The following is a 20,484-nucleotide window of genomic DNA, read 5'->3' on the forward strand; positions in this document are numbered from 1 at the left end:
AAGGTTAAACAGAAGATCCACAACAAACCAAATTAACAATTACTAAGTCAGACTAACAGTTACTTATAGTTAAACAGCAAGAATAGCAGGGATTGGAAAACAAAACCAACTCAGGAGCCCTGATAATAGCATGTCCTTTCCTATAGGTGGGGGAAGTCTCACCCCCTGAATGCACCTATACAGCTAGAACTTGGCACTGCTATGTGGAAGCCAGACTTCTGAGAATACTGAGTTTCTGAGTACTTCATTTTTAGACAGTAACTCTTAATCATTTAGGTGGTTTTTAATAAGTAGCCCTAGGTGGTATAGATACATCTGGGGTCATTTCACAGGCCCTTGGGGAGGTGAGCCATTTTTTATAGGAAGAGCTCCTCCCTTGGGAGAGGACTGACCACCCATGTGTTGGCAGTGCCGTTATGCACGGGGAAGTTACAGGGAAAACGCTTGAAGGGTAGGCATGGATGAATGATGAATTAACAATGGGTGATTTTTATTGTGTTTGCTTGTCTGTATTTTCTGAAATAAACCTATTACTTTTGGTTAATTTTTTTAAAGACTTTCATCCAACTCGTCAAGTTCCTACAATAGAACAGTTAAAAAAAAAAAAGACATCATCACCTCACAACCATGGGGGAGTTAAAACAATTACTGAGGGGGAGGAGATGAAACGTTTATGAATAAGACTGTCTGCAGTTACTTGAGCTGCTAAGATTAAATGACAGTAGGAGTTGTTGTTCTTTCAAGGCATAAACTGACCTTCTGTTGAGGAGAGTTCACTGCTTCGCCACTGTGTCCTATGTTAGATTAAAAGGGGTCGGGGGAGCAGCGGTGCAGCTTCCCTCGCACAGTAGTTGTGATTAAAGCTTTTCCGGATCATTTCTGAAGAAGGGTAAAGGCTTTCAGATTGTCTTGCCTGAAGACAAGCAGAAGTAAGATATAACTCCTGTTACTTAAACGGAGGAAATAAAACATGGGGAAGTGGACTGGAATTGCAACAGCAAGAGTTTGTTGTGGTTCTTGTTTGTTTTTACCTTTTAAATTTGTGAAATACAGCATATATATACAGAAACATGAATAAAACATAAATGTATAATGAAATTATTGGAAAGCAAACATATGTAGCCACTACCCAAGTCAAGAGCTAGAATATCACCAGTACCCAAAAGATTTCTTCCCAGTCAAAACTCCCACCTTTCTCCCTAGAGGTAATTAACCACAATTTTGTCTTTTTTTTTTTTTTTTTGAGACGGTGTCTTGCTCTGTCTCCAGGCTGGAGTGCAATGGCACAGTCTTGGCTTACTGCAACCTCCGACTCCCTGCTTCAAGCGTTTCTCCCACCTCAGCCTCCCCAGTAGCTGGGACTACAGGCACACGCCACCATGCCCAGCTAATTTTTTTATTTTTAGTAGAGACGGGGTTTCACCATGTTGGCCACGATGGTCTCGATCTCCTGACCTCGTGATCCGCCCACCTCGGCCTCCCAAAGTGCTAGGCTTACAGGCATGAGCCACCGCGCCCGGCCTCATTTTGTCTTTTATGCAGAGCATACTATAGTTCGGTTTTGCCTGGCTTGGGACTTTCTGTAAGTGGGACCATATAGTATACATATGGCTTTTCCCACTCAGTATCATATTTAGATAATTAGCTACCTTGTTGCATGCGTAGATCTTTCATTTTTGTTGCTGTATTGTAGTCCATCATGGGCATATGCCACCATTTATCCATTTTACTTTTGATGGACATTTGGGTTGTTTCCACTTTGGGGGCTATTAGAGATATTACAAATAATGCAACCATGAACTTCTTGGGAAACCAGATAATGGTAAACTGGTTTCCTGTAGTGACTAGGAGCTGCTCTGCATCCTTGCTGCCACCTGGTCTAATCAGATGGCTAATGCTGTCTGTCTGGTGAATGGACAGTAGCTCACTGTAGCTATACTGTGCATTTCTCTGATGTGATGGGGTTGAGAACCTTTTCATATGTTTGATATTTTTTATCTCCTGTGAAGTTGTCTTTCGATTGTTTTTGCCCATTGTTATACCTATTGAGGGGTCTGTTATTCTTTCAACTAACCAGCCCTCTGAAGGCGAATATAAGGATATAAAACATGCTTCCTGCCCCCAAGGAGATGACTTGACAATTCTAGAGGCAGATATATGAACAAGAAGTACATGATAATTGTGATTACTGAGGCATCCATCTTCCCTACCAGACTAGCTAAAGGATGGTGCTGTTATTTGTGTTATATCCTGGGTGCTTAACACAGTATCTGCCACATAATTAGGTGCTTAGTAAAGTTTTGTTAAATGATCGAATGGGGCGTTTTTAGCGCAGTGTGCAAGTGCCCTATTAGGGGTAGGTGCCCAGTAACTCGAGAAGCATGGAGTAAGAAACCACAAACAGCACTTGCTCCCCCTCCCCTCCCACTACCTGCTGTGGGGAAGGCCTCCCTTGTAGATTTGAAAGGTTGATTCACGGGAAGCAGTGGAGGAGGTGCATGCTAGGCCAACGAATAGAATGTGCAAAGGCCCAGAAGGAAGACAGAGCCCAGCCTGCAAGGGAATGTTAATTTGGAGTGACTAACACCATGAAAGGGCATCAGCTGGAGATACTGCTATAAAGGCACTGCCTTGTAATCTCATAAGCAGGGGGGTAAAATTAAGATTAAACACAGGGAAAGAACATTCTTACAGGTGAGGATGGTGTTGAACCCTAGAATAATCGTTTTCCAGATACCTTGAACAAAAATCGAGCAGTTAGAGAAGCCTGACCATGAAGCAAATTTGACTTTTGTCCCTCTAGATAACAAAAGTTATCTTTTTGAAAGTAACGGTGTAATTTGAATGAGTGTAGAGAAGCGCTGAAGACTGAGCTTTACTAAAGCCTTCAGACCTGGATTTGGCAGCAGCGTGGCCTTAGTCAAGCCTCGGTTTCTACACCTGCAAAGTGGGAATAATGCCTACCTTGGAGGGCTGTTGTGAAGATTAAGGGAGATAATACATGTAAAGTACTTAACCATTTGCCTGGTTGGGTAGTTTTTATGACCTAGATCCTAAATTGTTCACTGCTGCTGTTGCTACTCTTGGTACTTTTTACTGGCTGGCATCTGCTTGCTTATGTTTGTAACATAGTAGGAGCATTAACAAGGTCCCACGGTGGGGACCTTGGTCGTTTGACGAGATCTGCGCTCCCGCCCATCCCCCCCACCCCCCCACATTGGAGACGCGGCCGCCACCGCGCTGGCGCAGAGAGAGGGAGGACCGGGCCTCATGCTGCTTCTGGCCTGAGGTTTTGTGTGCCTTTGTTTTCCTTTTGCTCTATTCGTGTATTCCTGCCTAGGGCCTGTGCGGGGAATTAGGAGCTCAGTACTGAAACGGCGGTTTTCCTAAACAGTACCGGACGGGCGCGGGGGCTGACGCCTGTAATCCCAACACTTTGGGAGGCCGAGGTGGGCGGATCTCTTGAAGCCGGGAGTTCGAGACCACCCTGGCTAACGTGGTGAAACCCTGTTCTTACTAAAAATACAAAAAAAAAAAAGCCAGGAGTGATGGCGCGCGCCTGTAATCCCAGCTACTCCGGAGGCTGAGGCAGAAGAATCGCTTGAACCCGGGAGGCAGAGGTTGCAGTGAGCCGAGACTGCGCCATTGCACTCCAGCCTGGGCAAAAAGAGCGAGACTCCGTCTCAAAAAAAAAAAAAAAAACAGTACCTTCCGTAGTTCTCATGCAACGGAGGGGTTCGACTTGTAACCGGCCTGAAACCAAGCGCTGGCGCAAGATTTGCTCAAGCCCCTCCTCTTGGCCAAACTTTCCGGAGGGGAAGGCTTTCCGAAGAAACGAAAGCGAAATTGAACCGGAGCCATCTTGGGCCCGGCGCGTAGACCCGCGGAGTTTCCCGTGCCGACGCCCCGGGGCCACTTCCAGTGCGGAGTAGCGGAGGCGTGGGGGCCTCGAGGGGCTGGCGCGGCCCAGCGGTTGGGCCAGGGTCGTGCCGCCGGCGGGTCGGGTCGGGCAATGCCTCGCGGGCGCCATGAACCCGCGGCAGGTAAGCCGGGCCGGCCCTGGACCTTCGCCGCCGTCTGGGCTCGTTTACAACCTCACAGGCTTTGTGTTGTAGTGCGTAGTGTGTGCGTCTTGTGAGTGTTAGAGAGTGTGTGTGTGTGTGTGTCGTCTTGCCAAGCAGCATTGCTGGTTTAGGAATTTGTGCGTCTTGTGAGTGTTAGTGTGTGTGTGGGTGTGTGGTCTTGCCAGGCAGCATTGCTGGTTTAGGAATTTGTGCGTCTTGTGAGTGTTAGTGTGTGTGTGGGTGTGTGGTCTTGCCAGGCAGCATTGCTGGTTTAGGAATTTGTGCGTCTTGTGAGTGTTAGTGTGTGTGTGTGGGTGTGTGTGTGTCTGGTCTTGCCAAGCAGCATTGCTGGTTTAGGAATTTGTGCGTCTTGTGAGTGTTTGTGTGTGTGGGTGTGTGGTCTTGCCAAGCAGCATTGCTGGTTTAAGAATTTGTGGATTTGTATCCTGCTCATTAATTCTGCAGAATGGAGCAATGCGTGAAGAGGGCTTGGGGGAAAATGCGCCCCCGTCTGAGTAGGAAGGCCTGAGCCCATGTCAAGGCAGACACATCGTCTCCCTTTCTGCTAGGGCCCCTTGTGAACCCCCTAGCCCCGCTTTAGCCCCACTTGAACAACGTTCGGACTTTGAGGAGCGCACACTATCCTCAGCGCACCTTATCCACCTCCTCAAGGCCTTCTGGGAGTTAAAAATGGCCGTTAAGCTATAGGAGAAAGCTTGTTAACCACTTTATAAGTTATAGCTAAAAACTGGAAAAACACAAATGTCCTTCAGCAGGTTAATAGATAAACTGAAATACATCCACATAATGGGATACTGCTTAGTAGTAAATACTGTTACAAGTAACAACACGGGTGACTCGCAAGTGCGTTACGCTAAGCACGAGAAGCCAGACTCAAAAGGCTGCGTACTGTATGAGTCCATTTATGTGACATTCTGGAAAAAAAACACAGTTATAGGGATGGAAAGTGGATCCGTGGGTGCCAGGGACTGGGTATCGTGGAAGAAATTGATTGTTGAGTGGCATGAAAAAACTTTTTAGGGAAATAGAAATGTTCTGTATCTTGATTGTGGTGGCGATTGTTGAAACTCATAGATTTATACACTTAAAAGGATAAATTTTACTCTATCTAAATTATATACCTCAATTTTGTTAAGAGAGATATATATATTTTTAAAGCACTCCTTTGAAAGGATTAAGGACGCCTGACTTGAAGGAAAAGCATTTCTGCACAGGTGTCATTGTATTGCACTGTGGAACCTGTGTGGTAAAGGCAAAGGGGGTAGTGCTTATCTCTTGATCCTAAATATGTGAGACCAGATTAAAGTGAAATCTGGGAGGCAATGAATGTTAAATGAGTTGTTATGTAATTTGCATAGAGGTGATGCTGAGAGATTTAGAAGGGATCACTATGGGTTGCTTGCTCAGTTTTCTTGCTCTCCTATTCAGTAGCTTTCCAAATGGCTGTACTCAACGGTGGCTTGGTGTTTAGGGGATTTAAGGGGGGCAAAAAGAAAAATTAATAATCTCCTCCTCTCCCTCTAACCCTACTGCCCTAAGATATCCTGTAGCAAACTTACATCTCCTTTCTTTTCTCTGTGTTCATTCCATTGTGTGCACACATACACATTCATGGATTTTCTCTTTTTGTTTAGGGAAAAAAAATTATAATGTACATACTATTCTACAACTTTTTGTTGTTTTATTTAATATATGATTCCTAAATTATCCCCAGGTGAATACAAATAGATATGACACATTTAAAAAAAATAAAATAACTGGCCGGGCGTGGTAGCTCATGCCTGTAATCCCAGCACTTTGGGAGGCCAAGGAGGGCGGATCAGGAGATAGAGACCATCCTGGCCAGCATGGTGAAACCCCATCTCTACTAAAAATACAAAAATTAGCTGGGTGTGGTGGCGTGCGCTTGTAGTCCCAGCTACTCGGGAGGCTGAGGCAGGAGAATCACTTGAACCCGGGAGGCGGAGATTGCAGTGAGCTGAGATCACACTGCACTCCAGCCTGACTGCAGTGAGCCGAGATCATACCACTGCACTCCAGCTTGGCAACAGAGCGAGACTGTGTCTCAAAAAAAATGAAATAAAAAAATAAATAAAAATAACCGTGTGAGTACTATTCCATAGAATGAATGTTTCATAATTTAATTCTTCTATAGACAGACATTAAAATATTTTCCAGATTTGGGCCAAGAGTAGCAGTTTAAAAAACATTTAGCTTTTAACTGACTTTAGCCACTTTGAAACACAATTTTTTTTCCCCAAGATCACTCAAAGAGCTAATAGGAGAACCCCTAAGTCCCATAATTCAGCTCTGGGAGCCAGCACTCACTCTGTACACACTTTTGCCTCTGTCCCTAGCAATATGGTAGGCATGAGGGTGCAGCAAGAGGAACAAGAAAGAAATGATTGCTTGCATAGTGGTGTCTTGTTCATGCAGTCATTAATTCAACAAATGTTTGTTGACAATCAACTTTGTGCCAAGTGCTAGGGAGGTTGAGATGATTGAAGCATAGTCCTTGACCCCCAAGAGCTCACCATGGAATCAACTGAAGCCCCTCATCAATACTGTGTTGGGAATATTGAGAGTGGAGAGTTGAGTATAACTTATAGGACACCTAATGTTAGTTACCTTTCAGACACTGCAATCTGTGTGTGCCATAAAAAAAAAAAATCCAGTAGCTCTGATACAAGGTAAAGTAAATGGTTTAACAGGTGCTGAGTGGGAGAAGCACAAGGAGAGGAAACCCCAAGGGCTGAAGAAGGTGGGAGTCAGGAGTCTCCTGAAGCAAGTGGCACTTAAGGAGCTCTATAAGGAAAGGGTCAGAATTGTGATAGGTGGCTGTGGAGGGAGATGTGCCACCTGGATTGGCATGTAGAGGGATAGAAAGATTAGAGGCCTTTGCAATGGCCCAGTAAGAGGTAACGAGGGGCTGGAACTGGAAGAAAACACATTTAAGAGACAGTACAGAGGTGGCAGACAAGGCGGGACTTGGCAACTGCCTGATTAGATCCAGAAGATGAGGCCAGGAGGCGAGCAGCAAAGATGACTGAGGTTTCTAGCCTTAATAGGCTAGGAGGACAGTGATGCCATTAGCAATAACAACTACAGGAAAAGGAGCTGAGTTTGAGGGAACTATTAATTTGGTTCAGAATATGTGCTGTTTGAGTTATGGCAGGATATTTAAGTGGACAGACTGTCGACATAGTTGGAAATTCAGATCTTAAGCTCCCACACAAGGTAGTGGCTGGACATAGTAGATTTGAGTGCTGTTGCTTCAGAGGGCTAGTTTAGGTTAGTTTAAAGCAACCTAGGAAATAAATTATAAAGGAAGAAGAGGTCCTTAAAACCTTGGAGACTGATTATGTAAAGGGTGGATCCGTTAATACAGTAGCTATTAAAAAATTATAAGGGGTGGGAAGAAGGGACAAAGAAGAAAAAAGAGGTGAAAGACCTTTAGTGCTCTGTCACCAAACCGTGGGAGGAGAATTTTTTAAAAGAAGAGTGCTCAATCCACAGTGAACTAAGGCATGTTTGTTAAACGCAATTGACCACCACACAGCGAAGACCCAACTGAGGTTCAAGAGAAGGAATTTTTATGGACCCTGTTAGCACAAGTCAAGGTCCTTCTCCAGTACCGCTGGGAAGCTTCGGAGAAGAAAAGGGGGACAGTGGGCCTTGGGTGGAGAAGGGAACTGACCATGAGATCCAGGTGGGGTGAGGAGGTGTGTGAAGTCAGAGTGGGGAAGAATCAGGGTGGCTGACTGGCAGCTTCACCGGGGTCATGCGAGGAGCAGGTTCCACCAGAGTAAGGAGTAAAGTTGTAGAAACACAGGGAAGTCACCATCAGAAAAGAGCAGGAGTCAAGAAACTATGGCCCACAGGTACAAACTACCTGTTTTTATAAATAAAGCTTCGTGGTAAATGAATTGTAAATAAAGTTTTGCATATTGTGTGAGGCTGTTTTTGTGCTACAGTGGCAGAGCTATCTGGCCCTTTATAGAAAAAGTTTATCAGCCACTGGAAAAGAGTTGCAGGATTTGAGGTCTTGGTGTGATGGCCTAGGTTAGAGTCATAGTGAGATTGAAGGAGTAACAAGCCAATTGTGTGGCAGAAAGGTAGGGATGGAGATCACTGGGTTAAGGATCCTTGTAGCCGGGACACCATGAGAGTGATTGACAAGAATGCTGAAATCCCCTAAGTGTGTCAGGATGTGGAAGAGTAGAAGGCTAGAGTTATGGAAGAAAGGGTCCTACCTCTACCTGTGCAGCCTTCAGGAGAGTCTGAGGAGGGGGTGGTGAGTGTGAGTAAATGTTGTCAGAATCCCTCCTCCCAGTCTGCAAGCCCCAGGGAAAGGAAGCAGGGTGTTTACTGACACCCCCAGGCTTATAAGTACTTCCTGGCTCCATCACCCTCCAGTGAACAGCCCTGGGGAGAAGAGTACTGGTTTGCAGGTGGGTGGGTGGGGAAAGGGGTCACAGGTGCTCGGTGTTCTGGTAAATGTGCATATGAGAACATGGGATTGCTTGTGCCCTGTCCGTCAGGGTTCAGAAGAACGTGCGGTGGAAGCAGCTATGGGGAGGTAGCTAGGGAAGGTAGGACTGGTCTGAGGTGGTGAGGAGCAGATGCTGCCAGCTCCACACATCCAGGAGAGCCTGGGTGGTTTGGGCAAAAGTCTCTGGCATCCCTTCTGAGCCTGGGTACCACACTGAAGAGTGAGGACAGTGTGCCATTTTTATCAGGAAACCCTCCAGCTACCTGAAAACCAAATTCTGATCCTCCTGGGATGGCAGTGGAGAGCCACGGAGATGACTCTGAGGTCGGTCCCGTGGCCTTTTCCCACCTGCAGATTGTTTTTGTTACTGCACTGTTACAGCCTTGGAGGACTGGGGTTCAGTTTCATCCAATCACATTTCTTCTTTTGTCATAGTCATCTAAACGATAGATCTTAGAGACAGGTGGGCAGGGGGTGCACTGGTGAGCCTGACTCAAGGAGAGGTCATCTCGTCCCTTCCCTAGTCCCATCTCCCTTGGTTATTGTTATTTCATGTGATTGTTCTGGTTATTTCAGGTTATTCTGTTTTTCTTTTCAGAACAAAATAACATTTATTTGTTGTTCTGATTTTAAAGGGGTAATTGTTTTGGTAACTAGAAAATTTCCTTCTCAACTCCCTTAAATTCCGTCAAAGGGAAAAGTAAGTTAGGTTGCTGGAGAGGTTATGCTGAGGCCTCAGAACCTCTGTACTCCTGGAAGTTCTGCGTGCTTTGCCTCCTGCCCCCACCCCCGTGCTCCTGTTGGCAGGCCCCTAGGCAGGATTTAGGAGGTAGGCAAGTCACCCTAGCCAAGTCATAAGCCCATGGCTCAATTGCCTTCTCAGCCCATCAAGGGCTGTTTCACAGGCAGCAAAGGGCGGGGCCTCCACAGGTTCACCACTTCAGCCCTAATTCATTTTCTTTTCCACTGTCTTATTCTGCAGGGGTATTCCCTCAGCGGATACTACTCCCATCCATTTCAAGGCTATGAACACAGACAGCTCAGATACCAGCAGCCTGGGCCAGGATCTTCCCCCAATAGTTTCCTGCTTAAGCAAATAGAGTTTCTCAAGGGGCAGCTCCCAGAAGCGCCGGTGATTGGAAAGCAGACACCGTCACTGCCACCTTCCCTCCCAGGACTCCGGCCAAGGTTTCCAGTACTACTTGCCTCCAGTACCAGAGGCAGGCAAGTGGACATCAGGGGTGTCCCCAGGGGCGTGCATCTCGGAAGTCAGGGTCTCCAGAGAGGGTTCCAGCATCCTTCACCACGTGGCAGGAGTCTGCCACGGAGAGGTGTTGATTGCCTTTCCTCACATTTCCAGGAACTGAGTATCAACCAAGATCAGGAACAAAAGATCTTAAAGTTCCTGGAAGAGCTTGGGGAAGGGAAGGCCACCACAGCACATGATCTGTCTGGGAAACTTGGGGCTCCGAAGAAAGAAATCAATCGAGTTTTATACTCCCTGGCAAAGAAGGGCAAGCTACAGAAAGAGGCAGGAACACCCCCTTTGTGGAAAATCTCGGTCTCCACTCAGGCTTGGAACCAGCACAGTGGAGTGGTAAGACCAGATAGTCATAGCCAAGGAGCCCCAAACTCAGACCCGAGTTTGGAACCGGAAGACAGAAACTCCACATCTGTCTCAGAAGATCTTCTTGAGCCTTTTATTGCAGTCTCAGCTCAGGCTTGGAACCAGCACAGTGGAGTGGTAAGACCAGATAGTCATAGCCAAGGATCCCCAAACTCAGACCCAGGTTTGGAACCTGAAGACAGCAACTCCATATCTGCCTTGGAAGATCCTCTTGAGTTTTTAGACATGGCTGAGATCAAGGAGAAAATCTGCGACTATCTCTTCGATGTGTCTGACTCCTCTGCCCTGAATTTGGCTAAAAATATTGGCCTCACCAAGGCCCGAGATATAAATGCCGTGCTAATTGACATGGAAAGGCAGGGGGATGTCTATAGACAAGGGACAACCCCTCCCATATGGCATTTGACAGACAAGAAGCGAGAGAGGATGCAAATCAAGAGAAATACGAACAGTGTTCCTGAAACCGCTCCAGCTGCAATCCCTGAGACCAAAAGAAACGCAGAGTTCCTCACCTGTAATATACCCACATCAAATGCCTCAAATAACATGGTAACCACAGAAAAAGTGGAGAATGGGCAGGAACCTGTCATAAAGTTAGAAAACAGGCAAGAGGCCAGACCAGAACCAGTAAGACTGAAACCACCTGTTCATAACAATGGCCCCTCAAAAGCAGGGTATGTTGACTTTGAAAATGGCCAGTGGGCCACAGATGACATCCCAGATGACTTGAATAGCATCCGCGCAGCACCAGGTGAGTTTCGAGCCATCATGGAGATGCCCTCCTTCTACAGTCATGGCTTGCCACGGTGTTCACCCTACAAGAAACTGACAGAGTGCCAGCTGAAGAACCCCATCAGCGGGCTGTTAGAATATGCCCAGTTCGCTAGTCAAACCTGTGAGTTCAACATGATAGAGCAGAGTGGACCACCCCATGAACCTCGGTAAGAGACCACCCAGGAACTGCACCTAGGGTTGGGGTCAGGTGCTCTTGCTCCTGAGGCAGTCTTGGCTGATTTGTGAGCAGTGCTGTTTGGTGGCGCCTATCTTTTCCTCCTTCCCTTCTGCCTTTTAGCTAAATCCACCTTGATTGGCCCTTTCTCCAGATGTTGAGCAGGGAATATAGACCTTGGACCAGCCAGAACCTTGGCTGAACAAGGGGGAGGTTGACTCTGTTGGCTGTAATGAAGCTTCTTTAGAAATGATTGGTTTTGGCCGTACACGGTAGCTCATGCCTGTAATCCAGCACTTTTTGAGGCCGACGCAGGCATATCACGAGGTCAGGAGTTTGAGACCAGCCTGGCCAATGTGGTGAAACCCTGTCTCTACTAAAAATACAAAAATTAGCTGGGCGTGGTGGCGTGCGCCTGTAGTCCCAGCTACTCAGGAGGCTGAGACAGGAGAATCACTTGAACCCAGGAGGCAGAGGTTGCAGTGGGCTGAGATTGCGCCACTGCACTCCAGCCTGGGCCACAGAGCGAGACTCCATCTCAAAAAAAAAAAAAAAGAAATGATTGGTCTTGGGGGCCGGGGCGGTGGCTTACGACTGTAATCCCAGCACTTTGGGAGGCCGAGGCAGGCAGATCATGAGGTGAGGAGTTCGAGACCAGCTGGGCCAACATGGTGAAACCCCATCTCTACTAAAAATACAAAAATTAGCTGGGGGTGGTGGTGCTTGCCTGTAATCCTAGCTACTCAGGAGGCTGAGGCAGGAGAATCACTTGAACCCAGGAGGTGGAGGTTGTAGTGAGCCGAGATGGCGCCACTGCACTCCAGCCTGGGCGACAGAGTGAGACTCCATCTCGGAAAAAGAAAGAAAAAAGAAAAACATGATTGATCTCCATGCATCAATGTCATGCCTGCCTCCTAAGGCAGAGGTAATGAAGACTTAATTCCCTTCTGTAGGCCTTCTCCTCCTCCCTAAGCTGTTTCCTGAGAGGTGCAGGAGCAGGTGGGTTGGGGCAGGCTGTGTACACAGAGTGGGGGTGGGTTGTGCTGCTAAGCAGCAGCAGGTCCACAATCCCCCCTCTGCATAGCCTACTGGGGGGAAAGGATGGAGGAGTGTGTGCACGGCTGCCTGCCTGCCTGCCTGCCTGCCTATTGAAGGTGGTGGTTCTAATTTTATACACCTCCTCTGCACAGATGGATAGGCTAGCACTTGCTGCCACTCCTGAGCTGTGAAGTCAGCGATTACCTCACTCAGATAGCTGGTCAGGCCCTGCACTGTAGGTCCTAATAGGCCAGTGGACAGATTGAGGAAAACAGGAGCTGCTGAAGGGCGTAACAGGGAGCAAAACCACTGAAGCTGAGTGGCTGCAGCTGCAGCCAAGGAAGGAGTCAGTAGGATGGGGGAGAATTCCACTGACCTTTATGTTTACCTAGCCTGGTTTCTAGGGGTGTAGATTCCTGGCTAGGACCCTTATTCCTTGTCTTGACTGTCTTCATGACACCAATTTGGCATTTCAGGAGAGCTGTTAAGGAGTTGTGTCTGTCCAAAAGCTGGCAAGGCCAGAGCTGGATTGTTTGGGGTAGAGACCGGATGGCCGTCATTCTCTTTTGCCTCCCTCCTCCCCAGAGTTGGAGGAAAGCAGTGGATTTTGTGGTTAATCATTCTTTGGACTCACACTATAAGAAACATTGGTGCCATGTTCAAATATATCAGAAGACCTAGGAAATAAGAAATTTGACCTACTTTTCTAAATGAAATCCCAGACTGAGCAAAGAGCTCACCACATTTGAAAGCTTGAACAAAGGGGGGCCTAGGCTAAGTCCAGAGGCCTAGAACAAATGCTTTTTCATTTTCTACATAACGAGGGGAAATTCCTTGTTATGTAGAAAATAGCTTGAGACAAACGGTGCTATAGAGTGACTCATAACAAACTACAGTGATATAGGTCTAGGGACAAAAGCAGGCCACTGATAAGTGGCAGATGCCTGATCCCCCTAGGTAGTGGGGAGTGTGAGACTGGGTTATAAGAAGCCTTCACTATCTTTTAGGACCCTCCCTTGAGGAGGCCAGTCTACCACAATTGCTTTAGAATGAAGGTCTTTTGGTTGCTCACAAGACTATAATGGCGACTTTTTGCTCATCATGCTTGTGTGTGTGGGTTTTATCTTAATTCGTTGTTAAGAGATAGTGGGTTTCCCCTGAGCTAGTTTCCTATCATCTGTGCCTATGTTTGCTTCACTGAGCTATGGGGAAAGAGTCACTGGCTGGTTTGTTTACAAAAAGAAAGGACGGGCTGAGCCTTAAGGAGTAGGAAGGAGTTCCTTGGCCTACCCTTCATCTCCTCCACAAGTGAAAAGCCCCTTAGCGTAGCAGAAAATTCCAGGTTGAAGGTCTCTTTGGAGAAGGCAGAAGGAATGACCTAGACTCCTGTTCACACATCTAATTACTTTCCGTCAAGATTTAAATTCCAGGTTGTCATCAATGGCCGAGAGTTTCCCCCAGCTGAAGCTGGAAGCAAGAAAGTGGCCAAGCAGGATGCAGCTATGAAAGCCATGACAATTCTGCTAGAGGAAGCCAAAGCCAAGGACAGTGGAAAATCAGAAGAATCACCCCACTATTCCACAGAGAAAGAATCAGAGAAGGTAGGTGTCCTCCTGCCATCTGGGAGAATATCAGTTCCCTGTCAGTGTCTGAATTGTAACTGACTCCCTTGAAGCAATCCCAGCCTAAACAGCTGACATCGTCTTGGAGTCAGCTTCCCACTCTTCCCTTTACCCTATCTCGCCAGCCCACCTTTCCTCCTCTCATACCCAGTTCCTCTCTCTGCTCCTGTCCCAACATAATTGGATTTATAGAATTTCGGACTTGAAAGAGACCTGAAAGTTTATTGAGGCCAGTCTCCTCTCTTGGAAGATGCGGAATGAGAGCTCCAGCAGCCCCTTTAACTTTGGGAAGCCAACCCCTTGACAGTTAGTTGGTGGGAAGAAAGTCCCCCATCCCCATCCCCTCTTCTGTGATGGACTAACCAGTGTTTTCTTAGTTTTGTTTTCTTCTTGTCTCTCATTTTCTCTAGACCGCAGAGTCCCAGATCCCCACCCCTTCAGCCACATCCTTATTTTCTGGGAAGAGCCCCGTCACCACACTGCTCGAGTGTATGCACAAATTGGGGAACTCCTGCGAATTCCGTCTCCTGTCCAAAGAAGGCCCTGCCCATGAGCCCAAGTATGTCCCACGTGTCCTCTGTCCAGCTGAGGTTTTCTCAGAAAGAAAAAGAGACACATTTTCTTCCTTGCCTCCTCAGGGATGGCAGATTGACCAATTTCTCCTGTTTCAAAATGGGGAAAGGAGGTCTCTGAGGGCCTGGTTGCTGCTTTTGAGGCAGACAATTAGGGATTAGCAATTCAAAGGGAATTCCTGGCCCATCCTCTATCTCCTCTATAAGCACTAGGGAGGTTCATGGCTTGGACGTCACTCACTGTTGGTGGGACAGAAAGGTACAGGACCTGAGAAGCTCTTTGCCTGTGGGTCTATAGACTCACATGTTCAAGAGAAGTGTTCCTGGAAGAGGTGAAACTAGGTTGATGCTTAAATGTTGAAAGGGGTCAGCCAGGCTAAGAGACACTGGCTGTTCAAGGCAGAAGTGACTGCATGAGATGTGACTGCACAGAGGTGATGTGTTCAAGGAAATTACCAATAGTAGAGGATGGCAGCCTGGCAGAGGCTAGGTCAGGCTCCTCAGTCAAAACCATTTTAATCCTTCTACTTGCTTCATCTCCTGTCAGGTTCCAATACTGTGTTGCAGTGGGAGCCCAAACTTTCCCCAGTGTGAGTGCTCCCAGCAAGAAAGTGGCAAAGCAGATGGCCGCAGAGGAAGCCATGAAGGCCCTGCATGGGGAGGCGACCAACTCCATGGCTTCTGATAACCAGGTAGGGCGTTTTCCTACTCAAAAGATACAGGTCGTTTTTAGCAACTGAGTGGTTTAAAATTGCCAGTGACTCCCTCAACATTTCCTGAAGTGTTTACGGCTCGTCTGTTTGATGGATTCTCCTTTAGCCCGAAGGTATGATCTCAGAGTCACTTGATAACTTGGAATCCATGATGCCCAACAAGGTCAGGAAGATTGGCGAGCTCGTGAGATACCTGAACACCAACCCTGTGGGTGGCCTTTTGGAGTACGCCCGCTCCCATGGCTTTGCTGCTGAATTCAAGTTGGTTGACCAGTCCGGACCTCCTCACGAGCCCAAGTGAGTGTCCTAGTCCTGGCTAATGCATGTGTCACCAGTTGGGCATGGTCTGTAACCCAGGGAAAACAAGGGTGTGCTTTAGCTGTGTGGGACAGAAGGGGCGAGTTGAGGGAAACAAATCCAGCCCTGTCTCCACGGCCTCTTAGAAGACAGTAGACCTGCCAAGAGTGAATGCGTTCACTCTTCCAGTAAGCATGATCCTTTTTAATTTTTTGACTAGTTTTAATTTTTAAAGAAATGTATAGGTACATTAAAAAATCACTCAGGCCAGACATGGTGGCTCACGCCTGTAATCCCAGCACTTTGGGAGGTTGAGGCAGGTAGATTACCTGAGGTCAGGAGTTCAAGACCAGCCTGACCATATGGTGAAACCCTGTCTCTACTAAAAATACAAAAATTAGCTGGGCGTGGCGGCGGGTGCCTGTAATCCCAGCTACTTGGGAGGCTGAGACAGGAGAAATGATTGAACCTGGGAGGCGGAGGTTGCAGTGAGCTGAGATTGCGCCACTGCACTCCAGCCTGAGCAACAGAGCAAGACTCCATCTTGAAAAAAATCATTCAAGCTGATTGAAAAAGTAGTCATTTCAATGAAAAGTCTCATTTCCGTCTCAGACTTCTAGTTTCCCTCCCTAGACCCATATACTACCATAGCCCTGCATTAGCAACTGGGATGCGGTCTGAGAAACATGGTTTTGTTGTTGTGAGAACATCAGAGTGTATTTACATAAACCTAGATGGTATGGGCTCCTACACACATACAGGCTGTATGGTATGGCCGGTTGCTCCTAGGCTACAAACCTGTACAGCATGTAACTGTAGTGAGTACTGTGGGCAGCTGCAACACACTGGTAAGTATTGGTGTCTATCTAAACAGCGAAAAGATACAGTAAAAAGACAGCATAAAGGATAAAAAAAAAACTACACCTGTATAGGGCGCCTGCCATGAATGGAGCTTGCAGGACTAGAAGTTGCTGTGGGTGAGTCAGCCAGTGAGTGGAGAATGAATATGAGGGCCTAGGACATGACTGTACACTAGTGTAGGCTTTGTAAACACTGTTCACTTAGGCTAACTACATTTATTTTATTAACTTTTTTATTTTTTGTTTCTTTTGTAATAATACTTAGCTTAAAACACAAACATGTTGTACTGCTATCCAAAAATATTTCCTTTGTTTATATCCTTAATTCTATAGTCTTTTTTCTGTTTTTGAATTTTTTAATTTTTTTAACTTTTTAAACTTTTTTGTTGAAAGCTGAGATGAAAATACATTAGCTGTTAGCCTAGGCCTACACAGGGTCAGGATCCTCAGTATCACTGTCTTCCACCTCCACATCTTGTCCCACTGTAAGGTGTTCAGGGGCAATAACATGCATGGGGGCCGTCATCTCCTATGGTAACACTGCTTTCTGGAATACCTGCCTGAGGCTTTTTTTAGTTACTTATTTTTCTAGAAGTAGAAGGAGTATACTCTGAAATAATGATAAAAATAGAGTAAACACATAAGGAGCGTGTAGCCTAGATCCCTCGCATGCACAGTTCACACTCCTACAAGAAGCTCATGCTGCTGCTGATCCGACAGGAGGCGGAGCTCGGACCAGAATGCTTGCTTGCTCACTCGCCACTCACCTCTTGCTGTGTGCCCAGGTTCCTAACAGGTTACAGACCCCTGCACTTTGTGATAAGAATTTTTCAGCTCCATCATAATCTTATGGGACCCTTGTCATATGTGTGATTTATCATTGAACAGAACACTGTTATGCAGTACATGACTATACCAGTTTCTTGAGTCCTAGAAATTGCTATGCATAACTAGCACATTTTCCCTTTGGTCTTTTTAAACAAATATATCTTCTGTTTTATACGTTGACTCCTTTACTTACCAGACTTCTTGCATAGCTGCATAGTATTTCATTGAATAGAAGCTGACAAATTCAGTTTCTCAGAAGTAAACATTTAATAGGGACTTAGGAACAGAAATGATGTCTTGGGTGGCTGCAAGACAGTGGATCCCTGCACTTACCCTCCAGAAAGTATGCTTTCTATAGAGGCTTTTTTGGTTAACCATGCAGCTGGTCACACCTTATACTTTCTTGTGAAACTTACGAGCACTAGCTGGTGGGGAGGCTTGGTAGACATCTTTGTGTGGAATTATTTATGCTACCCAACACCTTGGGATGCAGGAGTCAGATATTGGTGGTCATGGTGGTTTTGCATCAAGATGGCATCACTCTTGCCATGCAACAGGCATGTTTTCTTAATCTCTAAGGTCTATCACAAAGTGGAAAAGCAAGGTGTAAAGTGAGGGTAGAGGTGAAGATTGTCTGTATATGGCTAGAATATTTTCTTGAAGGATCGAAAAAACTGGCAACTGTGTTTGCTTCTGGGGAAGGAGGGACACTTTTATTGTACACTCTTAACTGTTTGAATTTTCACATGTTTGGCATCCAACTTGTCCATTTTAAAGTCATTAAGGAAAAAAGCTTATAAGAATGCTATCTTGTTACTTTAAATTTGTCTCTCCTTAATAGAAGTAATGTCAGCTGGGCACAGTGGCTTACGCCTATAATCCCAGCATTTTGGGAGGCCGAGGTGGGTGGATCATTTGAGCTCAGGAGTTTGAGACCAGCCTGGCCAACATGGTAAAACCCCATCTCTACTAAAAATACAAAAAATAGCTGAGCATGGTGGTATGCCCCTGTATGCCAGCTACTCCAGAGGCTGAGCAGGAGAATTAGTTGAACCCAGGAGGCGGAAGTTGCAGTGACCTGAGATTGTGCCACTGCACTCCAGCTTGGGTGATGGAGTGAGACTCCGTCTCAAAAAAAAAAAAAAAATTAGAAGTAATGGCATTTCATTTATTCATATTTATGTGTTATTTGCATTTCCTTTTCTGTGAACCACCTGTTCTTGTCCTTTTCCAGTTTTCTTTCAGATTGTTACTCTTCATGGATATGTAAGAACTTTTAACGTAATTTTTTAAAGTAGCCCTTTGCCCAACATGACCCAATTTAGAACACACATCTGCCCACTGTTTAAGCCATCTGGAAAAGGAGAGGCCCAGTCTCCCTCCAGCTGCTCTTCTACTAATTCATATCCTTCACTCTCAATAAGCACCTCCTTATCTTTAAGCACAGTCCTTCAGATGATAGGTTCAGTTCATTTCCTCTTTCTCTTCTGTGAAATCTTCTATGAAATCCTTTCTAGGACTTCAGGTCAGCCATTCATTGAGAATGTAAGAACTTACTATGAACTAGATGGAAGATAAAAAAAATTGCTGCCCCTGAGTGTGTAGCAGACATATAGCCATAGCAGTATTGAAATGTGCCATCGGAGGTGAATGCAGAGTGCTATGGGGACACAGAGGACACTGCTGCCAGGGTCTGCCAGGGAGTTGAGGAAGGTTGCATAGAGAGGAGAAATGCTAATTGAGTAACTACGTTTATTAACTGTCTCGTACAATAATGTGCTCTAGTTCCTTCTTAATGTGAATTATGCTGGGTCTTTTTTTCCTTTCTGTCTACACTTGTTGGTGACGTTAACTAATTTTATGACTTCTTTTCTTTTCTTTTTTTTTTGGAGATGGAGTCTCACTCTGTCACCCAGGCTGGAGTGCAGTGGCGCAGTCTCAGCTCACTGCCACCTCCGCCTCCCGGATTCAAACAATTCTTTTGCCTCAGCTCCTCGAGTAGCTGGGATTACAGGCATCTGCCACCACATCTGACTAATTTTTGTATTTTTAGTAGAGACGAGGTTTCACCATGTTGGCCAGGCTGGTCTTCAACTCCTGACCTCAGATGATCCACCCACCTCGGCCTCCCAAAGTGCTGGGATTACACTCATGAACCACCGCGACAGCCATGACTTTTGATATCTAAATGCTGGAGACCACTTGGAGCTCCAGATTCCTCCATCTAGTTGCTTACTTGTCACCTCTGTTTGGATTAACATCCCTAATGTGACATGTCCAAAGCAGAACTCTTGGGTTTTGCCCCCTTCACTTCATTTCCCCCAAGTCTTTCCCAGCTCAGTAAGTGATACCACTGTCTACGCAGTGGCTCAGGTCAGAAACCTGAGGATCATCTTTTCCTGTCTCCTTCACCTCCTTCATCAACTCATCCTTAAGTCCTATTGGTTACACTTAGAATTTCTAGCCCAAATCCCTTCCTCTTCTTTCTACCTCTAGCGTCAGCACTCTAATCCAAGCCACTGTCTCATCTAGACTGTCACAATAGCCTCCTAACTGATCTTTCTACTTTATTTACTCAACACTTATTTATGGAGTATCTTCTATTTTTTTTTAGAACAGGAACCAAACATTAACTAATAGTCACCTAAAGAAATGTAAGATCTCATATTTGATAAGTATTCCAAAGGGCTGGAGTTGCAGCAGGAATCAATTATAGCACAGTTTGACTTAGGAAGGAAAGGGGGAAGGGCTTCCCCAAGAAGTACTGCCTGAGCTGAGACTTTAAGGATGATGAAGAGAGAAAGACTGAGGGTTCTAGGTGAAGGACACTGTTAAATCCTATGGTGGGAGAAGAGCAGAGTTGGCAAAGAGGCTGAGAGGAGGCACTTATGGGTGAAGCAGAGAGCATGAGGGAGGGCTGGCGCTAGAGGAGATTAGAGAGTTGATCAGGGTGGCCCACCAGGGCCTTCCTTGTTAGTCACGTTAGTGCTTTTACCACAGAAGCAGTGGAGAGCCATTGAAGGTTTTTAATAAAAGACTGTGACTTTCCCTCTCTCCACACTCTTGTCCCTTTCCCAGCATTTTTCTTCTTAATTTTCTTTCCTCTGCTGAGAGAACCATTTCAGACCTTTGCCTCTTTCTTCAGATTTCCACCCGTACCCCTGTTCCTCACTTTAAACTACCTTACTTCACACTTAATTGAAAAAATAGCAATACGCATACAAGAAATACCTTATCTTCCCATTACCAAACTACCCCCTACCTCCATCTGTACCAGCAAGAGTGAAGGACGTATCCCTCCTCCCATCCCGGTGTCCTGGATCCCATCCCTCTCATCTGCTCTAAGACTTTATCGCTTTGGTTGTCTCCCCTCTCCTTGTCTGCAGCTGCTCCATCTGGAT

At 46.2% G+C, this 20,484-nt stretch overlaps 1 protein-coding gene across 4 annotated transcripts in view; it reads left to right on the plus strand.

Annotated features, from left to right (window-relative positions):
* ADAR (adenosine deaminase RNA specific) overlaps positions 1–20,484 on the plus strand; it is a 46,684-nt gene that overhangs the window by 15,913 nt on the left and 10,287 nt on the right. For 2 of the 4 annotated variants that reach the window (XM_054460316.2, XM_054460326.2), the window contains exons 1-6: positions 3,371–4,043; positions 9,560–11,145; positions 13,609–13,792; positions 14,224–14,372; positions 14,933–15,077; positions 15,205–15,395. In XM_054460316.2, coding sequence (XP_054316291.1) covers positions 4,029–4,043; positions 9,560–11,145; positions 13,609–13,792; positions 14,224–14,372; positions 14,933–15,077; positions 15,205–15,395 — 2,270 coding nt within the window. In that variant the 5' untranslated portion in view covers positions 3,371–4,028. Of the gene's footprint in view, positions 1–3,370; positions 4,044–9,559; positions 11,146–13,608; positions 13,793–14,223; positions 14,373–14,932; positions 15,078–15,204; positions 15,396–20,484 lie in introns of those variants that run through there. The other 2 variants (XM_054460308.2, XM_063659887.1) reach the window with 1 other exon arrangement.

This window comes from Pongo pygmaeus, chromosome 1 (genome assembly GCF_028885625.2).
Source record: "Pongo pygmaeus isolate AG05252 chromosome 1, NHGRI_mPonPyg2-v2.0_pri, whole genome shotgun sequence".
Lineage (NCBI taxonomy): Eukaryota > Metazoa > Chordata > Mammalia > Primates > Hominidae > Pongo > Pongo pygmaeus.